Source organism: Mytilus edulis, chromosome 2 (genome assembly GCF_963676685.1).
Source record: "Mytilus edulis chromosome 2, xbMytEdul2.2, whole genome shotgun sequence".
NCBI classification, from domain to species: Eukaryota; Metazoa; Mollusca; class Bivalvia; order Mytilida; family Mytilidae; genus Mytilus; species Mytilus edulis.
In genome coordinates, this window is record NC_092345.1 from 47,735,962 (window position 1) to 47,747,048 (window position 11,087).

An 11,087-nucleotide genomic window follows, 5' to 3' on the forward strand; every position below is an offset into this window, starting at 1 on the left:
CTACTGAAGTTATATTTTTATAAACCGGATGTGGTCGAGTGTTCAATAGCGCTGAACATGAAGCTAAGCGATTGGTGCTGTAGTGTATCAAAGGTGTGAGTTCAAATCCCTCTGGGGGACGGACAAACATTTTTCAGCATATAAATCTAATTCTAACACTGATTGGTGTAATTTTCATATCTATATAAATATGTTTAATAACTCTGCATCTCAAACACACCTAGATCCAGTTTGGTATATATATTGTATTGTTGTCACTTACTTAGACGTGTTTGTAAGTCTAAATTTGAGACAAACTGCATATATACTAGTCAACATAAGTAACTATCAAAAAGTTTGACCTCCATTTATCATGAGATATGATAAAAAGAAAAATACCATGTTCATGAATTACACAGGCGCCAAATTATTTTGCGGAAAATGATGACAAAATGCACAATTTATTTCGAAGATTAGAATTAAGTATTCAAATATCTGCAAAGGCATTCCGTCAAAAGATAATAGACAAATGTAAGGACGAAAGCTTAATGTTTCAAAAGAGAAATGTATTTGCTTATTAAAATCATGTACTCGGCAAACATGTTCGTTATTTTGACATAACACAATTGGACTTTAGCGTCATCATAAAAAAACATTTTGTTGACTGATTTGTATCACATAAAATCATCAACATATACCTATCTGTAAAACGATTATTTACAATGTGTGTTGTCTTTAAAATGATTAAATATATTCAAACAAATTGGCATGACACAATCAGTGCGTGCTTGTCTTTAAATACGTATGTTTATACAAGGACCATCGAAAGTCTTCGTATGATATCCCGATCGGTGATGAGATGGCGTCTAGTTTAGAATACGCACGATATTGTGATACATTATAACGAGTTAGTGCATTGCGTATTGTTCTTTTTAAGTTTTTAGATATACGTTTTGATATGTTGTAATTTGACACCAAAATATTATCAAATATTAGAATTTTAGTCAAATCGATCATCATAGATTTGACAGATAATGCACTTGATTAAAAGCGATGAACATACCATTGGTCCATATTTTTGTCCATTTGAATGATAAGCTGGGTTTATTCGTATGATAGCAAGATCTTAATAAAATGTGAATATTTTGGTGATCTATAATTCATCACATCAGACATAATTAATAATATAAAATATAAAACCATTTTAACATCAGAAATCTAAGAATAAAGAGGAAAATTCACGCTGTTTTTTTTATTTGTTTTTTTTTAGAAAAATAAACCTCGAACGATTAGACCGTTTTGCATATTAATATTTTAAAGATTGATAAATTTAACGGAATGTGATGAGACTGTCATCAAAGTGAGACGTTTAGCGCTATAAAACCAGGTTTAATCCACCATTTTCTACATTTTAAAATGCCTGTACCAAGTCAGGAATATGACAGTTCTTGTCCATTCGTTTTTGATGCGTTTTGTTATTTGATTTTGCCAAGTGATTATGGACTTTCCGAATTGATTTTCCTCTAAGTTCAGTATTTTTGTGATTTTACTTTATACATCAACTATAGAATATGACAATATTTCTTACCTTTCTCGTATATGTGAAGCCCAGTCCATTTTATGTCTCGGCCCTGTAGTTCAGAATTTGTAATTTCTAACTTTCCTGCAAAAATATATATTACTTTGACAGTATCATGGTAGTTTTTAAATGACAAATTTTGTTTTTTCTACAAATAGTCAAAATGGCTGCCGCACAGAATCCATCTCTGAAAACTGAAATTTACTATAATAGAACAATACGATATAATTAGAACAATCCAATGTAAATTTAATAATTGGATCGTTTAACAAACAATCTAAAAACTCTTAAAAGTTGCTTCTGGACCATTTTGATCATTCCTGCGGTCTTTTCATATACCAGCTGTTCATAAAAAAAAGTGTCCTTACTTTATTTTATTATGACGGAAGTCGGATGACAATTTTTTATTGTTCAATGCTCTTTTTTTTTTATTTATGGCACCCTCAACGGAGTTGGGTTGACATATTGTTATTCTATGTTTCTTTTTTTTTTTTTTTTTTTCTCACATTTTTGTCCGCCCTAGTTCCCGGAATTAAATGGACCAATGTTTTTGGAACTATACTATAATGATAATCCCCATGCGAAGTTGTGCATCTAGATATGGAATGGTGAAAGATGTTGCATCATTTGTGGATAAAACTTTGCTGAAGTATTAGTAAGAATCTTTGTTCGGTAAAGGTGATTTATTTGAAGGTCTTAATTTGCGATTTATCTTTGCCAATAATTGTTTTTGTCTTTCAACAGCAATAACTCTTATAACAATTTGTTCAGTTTTACTCTTTTTGTAGATCTCAAATTAATGAACATATTTATTGTTTAAAATTTATCTTTATCACAAAAGTTTTCAAGATAATACTCCAAAGCATAGAAATTTCTTGGAATTTAATATTTCGCCGTGCAAGAACTCAAAATAGGGTTGTACGAAACGTCTGAAAATTGTGTGGCACATAAATCTAAACAAGCCAATCATTTTAATTCATATCAGTTTTGCTTGAAATGATTTATGATTTAATATTTAAGCCCAACCCCGCATTTTCTGATGGCCAATTATTAAAAAAATACTTTATGCTAAATGCCCTGAAGATCATACAGCACAAAATTGGCTGAAAACGGTCCACTGGTTTCAGGGAAGATGATCTGTGACAAAGCTTACACCGGACGATGGACAACGGTCGCAAATACATGTCAAAAACTCACATGTTGTTGGGTTTTTTTTATATGTCAGATGAGATCAAAATGAAAAGTAGAACTATCAATATCAATAATTTTAAAACATACCATAACTCCTTATTCCTCTGTTCTGACTAAAATTAAAAGATGCTTTAGATATCTGTACATCTGCATTATCTGCGATTAGTATACTTCTCTTTACAATGAATATACTATCCTCTGGAAAAGGCTGGGGAACTGAACTATCAACAATGCCTTCAACTATGTATACATTTTCGTCTGATTGTTGAATAAATTCAAGAGCATTGGATACGTTAAGTGTTGAAATCATTGTGATGTCTATGTAAAACTGTTCTACATTTACCAGCGCTGCTCTTGAGTCAACGAAAAAGTCACAAATCTTTAATTTGATAGTATCTGTGTCTGTGTCACCCCAAAAATTATAACTAGCTGAAATTGCATGAGTTCTGTTAAATATACTTTTAACTTTAATGTAACATGGCGTTAAAAGGTTGTCAATAAATTTATTCTTGTAGAAAATATGTTCAACTCCATCTTTAATGTCTATAAGAGAAGACATCAAGCAACTTTGCACAGTATTTCTGGTAAAATTCAATCTAGCATTAGATATTGTTATAAGCGAAGTTTTGCTATTACTTGACACTTGGGTATTGTTCATAAATACATTTCCTTGGATATTGATTGGCATAATACCCTCAGGTCCATTAACGGATATTACAGCATACGAGTTACTGAATGTATTATCAAATACCTCCAAATCTGATTGGTGTCCTACTTTCCTGATTCTTATTACTGGATAGTTGCCACGACAGTTATGGAAACTGTTGCCAATTATACTGATGTGTACCTCCCCTGAATGATATACCTCAACAGATGATCGATCAAAGTTACTTCCAAATGTAGTGTTAATAATCGTGAGGACAGAAAAAAAACACTTACCACAATACATATACACTGATTGTAATCTATGGTTAGATAACTCAGAGTTCATAATAGTGACATTTTCTGTGTAAGAGTGTGCAGACCATCGATAGGAATAAATTCCAGTTGAATCAGTATGACCCTTAATGACAGTATTATTAACAAAAATACTAGCAAAGTAACGTGAACTTGAATGAATACCATCCTTGGAGTTACGTTCAATAGAAGACATGTCTATATAAAGGCGTGATAAAACATCTTTTACTGCTCTGTTGAACCAATTAGAAATATGTATCCCATATTCAGAACTTAAACTTATATTACATTTTTTTAAGAAGAGCGATGGTTTTTCAGTCGATCCTATAAACACTATTCCATATTGATTGTAGATGATTTCTGAGTTTCTGATTTTAAATGCTGTTTCTGGAATATACTCTTCGTTTGTTATAGTTAAATTAATGCCTTCACTCAATCTTAATGCACTATTACATGAATAAAAAGTGGTAAAATGTATGTCCATGTCTTCACTGATTCCTTGTACACATATGTCTCCCTGTCGTATAACTGAATGTGAAATATTCAGAGAACCTGAAAAAAGTGGGATTTGTATAATAACATTAACTTTATTTTTAATGCAAGTTTTACTTAATAGAGTTGACACATTTATCAAGGTACTTAATAAATGGTCACATTTCACACAATGAATGTCATAAAGCAACATAATTGCAACAAAATCCACTAGTAAATTAAATTTACAAATAAAAAGATGATTCAACAAAACACATTTGAAACGACTGAATAATGAACCAGTAAGTTATGTTCAGCCTTTCGATCAACAATTTTTTTTACAATGTGAGTGTTGTTATGATAGGATGTTATTGCTATGGTATTTGTGTACCAAATGAATGAAAAATAATCAGTTTAATTGATTAAAAGATTGACTTTAAACTGCACAAGACGGGTTAAAATTTATCAACAGCAGTTGAAGTGTTTTTGTAATTAGTATTGCATGTTACGCTATAAGGATGAAACAAAAGCGCCAATAAAATGATTTGACCACAAACACACGATTTAATATAAACAAAATGCCATTTTGCCATTTTTACAGGTGGAATATTAAAACATTAGAAAAATATTAAAATTTCTGAAATCCAAGCACTCATCTGGTAGTGCAAACGAACATGAATATGGGACAAACATATACTCGACAAGAATGTTTCTGTATTCATGTAAAAGTTAATCCGATGTCATTTTAAATGTTTGAATTTTTGTTAAAGGGTTTTCCAGTATAACCGGGCTTTTAAGTGATCCAAGACCATACATTAATTATATACATTGAAAATAGTAACATTTATTATATCTGAGAAACGGACTAAAACACAAAAACTGAACATTGACCATTGAAGTCAAAGTCAAATGAAATACAACAGTCGGATAGGTACACATTCCTTGCATTCATCACACCAAATATATTTGTTATCATAGTAAATGAGGTATTCTACCTTTAACCATCCAAGTTATCAAGGTTTTTCATTATTTTATAAGATATATATGCATGTGAGGCAATAATACATGCAAAACAAGTGCTGTTTTACTCTTATAGCCAAACATAAAAAAACCAATTTGGTTGCTATTAGTTTCATCAGCAGGTAACTAATAGGAACAATAGAGAACTGAAATGTGTTCCTTGTATTTAAAATACGTTTGATTTACCTTAGTTTTGTAACGTATATGAAAATCTATCGAAAATTTAATTAAATGATAGTTATACTATTGAAAATGTAGCATTTTACCTCCTGGTTTAATTTCTAGACCTTTCCATTTGTTCTTCAAGCTTGTAACAGGATAATCTGAACTAAACATTGCTGTTAATCCTGGAATTCCTTTTGTAGTCAATGAGCCTGAGAAGCAAATCAAATATATCTACATATAGTAGTAAAATTCTAAATTCCGGTACATACACAGAAAAAAACACAGGAAGGTTCAGTTAGCAATAACTGTCCAACAAAGCCGCTTGCAATAAACAAAACTAATAACTTGGATTGTTTTTACTATTTCTACTATTTTAAACCAGTTTTACGGATAACCAGTTTTACTGATAACTAGTTTTTCAAAACAAAAAAAAGTTCATCTGTCGAAATGAATGGTCCTGATATACATTCATTAATGAAAAATTATTACACCCGGGTTTTCAATATCACAAATTTGTCAAAACATTTTTTATATCAAAAATTTGTCAAAACATTTTTAACATAATTATCGTTACAAGGACACCATTCGTAAATTTAAATCAACGTGGATACATATTATACGTTCAGGTATTTCACATCCCATCTGTTATTGTAATATTCTATACAAAGCACAAAACTGTCGTCATTCATCTTAAAGGCTAGTTGGCAGGTCGGTAAAGATAGTCTTTTTTTTTAATTAATATTGATTCACTCATAGAAAATTAAAACATTTATTCGAAAACCAGTTGTTGGCATACTACGGGTTATATTCTTCTCTTATATTTTACGAAGGCATGACACTAAACCCCTAACGGAAAGGATAAAGCTTGATGTTTCATACGAAGAAGACCTAATCTTTCAAATCAGTGTGATTGAGGTCTGAAGCTGGCATGTCAGTAACTGCTAGTAGTCCTTTGTTAATGTATGTATCATTGTTATTTTGCTTAGTATTTTTCATCCTACTCGGACTTCTGTTACACTGAGTTCCGTGCGTATTACAGTGTGTTTGTTTATACTATAAAGGTCAGGAGCATCTTGCCTTTGTAAGTCTTATTTTTTAAGTTTTGGTTCATTAATATGTTTCAAAGTTTAGTGTGATATCAATTTTGGCGGGACTAGTACGCCTTTTGGTTTAATGGAAAACTGAAGCAACGTCTCCGGGTAAGGGAATTACTCGCTGAGTTGAAGACCCTTTGGTGGCTTTGGACTGTATTTTTCCCTTTGGTCGGGTTGTTGTCTCTTCGACACATTCATCGTTTTCGTTTATAATTGTATCATGTGATTACAACCCCTTTAACTTTTTTGATAATCAATAATGAAAAGAATGTTCACGAGTTGATCAGTTTGAAATGAAGTTTACTAGTTTGGCCTATTGATAATGTAAAAAGTCGAATAATTTTGTAGGAACACCATCATACTTACCAAGTATCCGTATTCCTGCATCAGGTTTTGTAAAGATAACAGATACACCAGCATGTATTTCTAGGGTTACTGATGGCCTTATTTCAATTGTTTTGTTGATAATAACTGGACTTTGACTTGGAATCCATGCTGTGTTTGTCTAAAAAAAAATTATTACATCTTATCAATTATTTAAGTTGTTGAGAGGTTAGTACTTTTCAAAAACATAGAGATGACTGCATATATTGTCTATGGTGGTTTTAGTGAATGCTACAGTCTCAATAAATAATTATTTTTAATCAGAAATCAGTAACCTAAATAGATTTAAACAATTAAGAAAGCTGATATTACGTTTCCAAAAACGTTAACAAAACACCAATGTCCAAAACTTAAAAAAACCCAATCATTATGATTATTCCATGAAGTAAAGGAAATGGTTTGCAAAAGTATGAACATCAGAGACAATTAATGCTGATTCGTTTTTTTATTTGCTTAAGCTGTTTGTTGCTGTCTTGTTGAGGCGAAATTTATATATCTTTTATTCGGATACAATTTTTAACCCTGAGGTGTGAAAGTAAGGGGAGTATTTTATGAATACTTTTGAGCCAGCTAGACATTTGAAAACACTATATGCAAATCATGACTTTGTAATGGGGTCTGCATGTTTACTGATTGACTGTAGCTAATAACTGGGTATAGGTTTGCATTAATTGACAATGCTTCTATTGCAGTATGTAATGTCAGAAAACTAACGTTTTTATTTTCAAAAATAAAATAGAAATCTAACAAGAAAATGTACCTTTGATAAAAAAAACATGTTAACTTGAAAGTGATAAATAGTGTATTAGATTGAATATACTGTATGTAAAATATGTGTATATTGTGGTTTTTTTTTAACATACAATTATTAATACAGTTTATTATCTGAAAAATGATATGTTTTATTTAACTAATTATTTAAAATCTATAGCTAAAAAAATTAATATGTAATTGCACAAAACTATCATATGTTCAAATTTCATTTGGGCAATTCAAACCCAATTGTCAGTGATGCATTTCATGTAGACGAAACTCGCGTCTGATGTGCATATTTTGAAAGCATTGTATCTATGATTAGTTTATTTGTTCCAAAGCAATCCAACCCCATATCCCGAGACATTCCCTCGCCCCATTAAATCTCAAATTTTAATGATATTCAGAATTATTCGGCAATGTTCATTTTCCTGTTATTCTAGAAGAACAACTTTAAAAAAAATCAAAGTGATTGAAATCACTGTAGACACTATGGAATTTTTTTAAGAACTATGTAAATAGTACAAAATCAATGTTTCAATACTTAAGTATACTGCTGAGAAATGTTGGTTGACGAAAAGAAACTTTAAATAGCATTATTGTAGGCTGTTGCATTACCGGCTTATTTCAAAAAGATAACAAAAAAAATCGGAAGATAAACTGTATAAGGCACACATTTAGTAAACACTATTATAAACAGGATATATTTGACTTTATCTTCAGGTATATCATAAATCATTGAAATGTGTGAGGACCTTCCCAATTCGATTTCACAATATCCTAAAATATATCAGGACCTGCTCAAATAATTGTTAAAATTCTTTATTTTAGGAGGTCTTTTTTCAATATATTCTTAATGTTTAGTGAGCGCCATAATTACATATTTCAGAAAATAGATTAAAATATTTCAGGATATCCTTAAAAATTCAGGAGGTCCACATTTATTTCAAGAACTATATCAATGAAAGAATAATCATCCGTAAATTATTTGTGTTTAAACGATTGATCATTCACATTGTATTTGCACTCTGACTTATAAAAAAATATCCAAGGTACACAGAAAAATTTAAAACGCCATTAACACATACATTGTACCTTAATAAAACTTCTCTAAAGATATAACTAATGTTATTCTAGTTTTAAATAATTCCACTGAGCATATTTAAATAGACATGAAATGTATAGGAAACTATATTGTGGTGTGTAAAGATTAAGTACATTTGTTACTACTTCGGCTGCACCCAGTTTAAGGAGGTCAGTACATACGAAAGAATAGGAAAATTTCCAAATCTTTCGATAATTAAATAGATGTACAATACCTCAACATCTTTGGAAAATTGTGTAACTGATTTTGTTTGGTCTTTCAAACGACAACCATATAGCTCCAATTTCAACGAAGGTCGTGGGAAGAAGTTAATCGGATTGAAGACTAGATACCTTGTCTGAAATGTTTGAAGAAAAATCCATAAATAGGTGGTTGAAACATTATTTACAATAACATATAATTTTGATAATTGTGTTAGTTTCAAATCAACGTATATCGTTTCTGACAAAATTCTTTGAATGCCATGCAGATTATAATAGAACAGCATAAAAAGGCCTACAATCTTTTCACATGCTCGATTTAATTGCTAAACAAAACCCATGTTTCAAAAATGCCTTCTTGACATGGCCAAGGCAGGCGCCACATATACAATATAAATGTTGGTTTATTTTTTCAAAAAGTTAGATCTCAAGAAATGTCATCTATGAGTAAACCATCTGTTCAGATTTCTACCTTCTGGTACGTGTAGCTGTCCTTCGTTGTATAGTGGTTAGTACATTGGACTATTAACACAAATGTTCCTAGTTCGATCCCCGTTCCGGGATGAAAAATTCAGGGACTGAATTTTCGGTTCTCCCTTGACACATATGCGAGTATGGTCTTGAGGAAAAGACGACATTTTTCGGAATGGGACGATAAATGGCTGATCCGTGTTAGGAGAGCCATATCCCTTGTAGATTTCAAAAATGAGCAGGCTAATGCCGCTACAAGGCAGCACTCGCACCCGCATAGTGGAAAGGGATTAATAAAAGCCGCAAAACTTGTTTTCACTAGAAATAGATATTTTTAAACTATGTAGCTGTCATGTGCTATGTACACAATCAAAAGTCCTCCTACTTTTATTCTATCAACCATCTATTTATGTTTATCAAATTCAACACGTGTACCTTTAATTATTCGACAGAGTCAAAAAATTCCATCCAATATTTGTAGACTTGCAGTCTGATGCCGGTAGCTGTGGTCTTTGCCCCTTAAACTCTTAATCTTTATAAGATTTATATTCAAACCAAAGTAGAAGAATCAATTGATAACCCGTAAACCAATCGTTTTCTCGACAATCCATAGGTCTTTTCCTCTTGCCTTATGAAGAAGGATAAGAAGTTAGCAATATCCTATATCTTTACGTTTAGCTATACAGATGATGTTCTCTCACTAAATAATTAAAAGCTTGGTGACTTTGTTGAACGAATCTATCTTACCGAACTAGAGATAAAGGATACAACAGAAATAGTCAAGTCTGTTTCATATCTTGACTTACATCTAGAAATTACAAATGAGGGTCGGTTGAAAACAAAACAAAAAATGATTTCAGCTTCCCAATTGTGAACTTTCCATTTCTATGTAGCAACATTCCAGCAGCACCTGTATACGGATTATATATCTCCGTATTGATACGATATTCCTGGGATTGTATTTCCTATCATGATTTCCTTGATAGAGTGTTGTTGCTCACAAGGAAGCTATTATACTAAGAGTTCCAAATAGTGAAGTTGAAATCATCCCTTCGTTTTTACGGACGCAATCACGATCTGGTTGACCGTTATGTAATAACCATTTCCATAGATGGTATGTTCCTTATGTCATAACTACAACCCGCCTCCCTTTTCACGAATGTAACCTATCGAGTTTGACTTTTTACCGGATATGTAATAAAATGAGCAACACGCGTGTGTCACATGTGGAACAGGATCTGCCTACCCTTTCGGAACACATGAGATCATCCCCAGTTTTTGATTGTATTCGTGTTGCTTAGTTTTTGGTTTTCTATGTTGTGCCTTGTGTACTATTATTTGTCTGTTTGTCTTTTTCTTTTTTAGCCATGGAGTTGTAAGTTTATTTTTGATTGAACAGTTTGACTGTCCATTTGATTTCTTTCGTCCCTCTTTCAAATGGTTTTTTGTCATTAAATAAATAATGAAGAGCAAAGTACTAATTTGTTTTGATAACAGCTAGCGAGTTTGAGCGGTTTGTACAAAGTTTTTAAGATGCCGTGTTTCCTTTGTTATTAAATATAAGATTTCGTATACACATTATAAAATATCATACATGTGTCATGAAATATCCTATAAAAAAGCAAGAAATCTGTTGCATTGTATTTATGAGGAACAACTTATCTCCTTATTTAGTTTTATTATAGATCTTATTAACTGTAATATATGATACAGCTTAA

General features: G+C 31.5%; 1 protein-coding gene across 1 annotated transcript in view; it reads right to left on the reverse strand.

Moving 5' to 3' along the window:
- LOC139510882 (uncharacterized) overlaps window positions 1-3,902 on the reverse strand; it is a 103,156-nt gene extending 99,254 nt beyond the window's left edge. The window contains exons 1-2 of the mRNA XM_071297425.1: window positions 2,837-3,902; window positions 1,568-1,642 (exon numbers count right to left, since the gene is read on the reverse strand). Coding sequence (XP_071153526.1) covers window positions 1,568-1,642; window positions 2,837-3,902 — 1,141 coding nt within the window. The remainder of the gene's footprint in view (window positions 1-1,567; window positions 1,643-2,836) is intronic.
- Window positions 3,903-11,087: the final 7,185 nt, after the last annotated feature.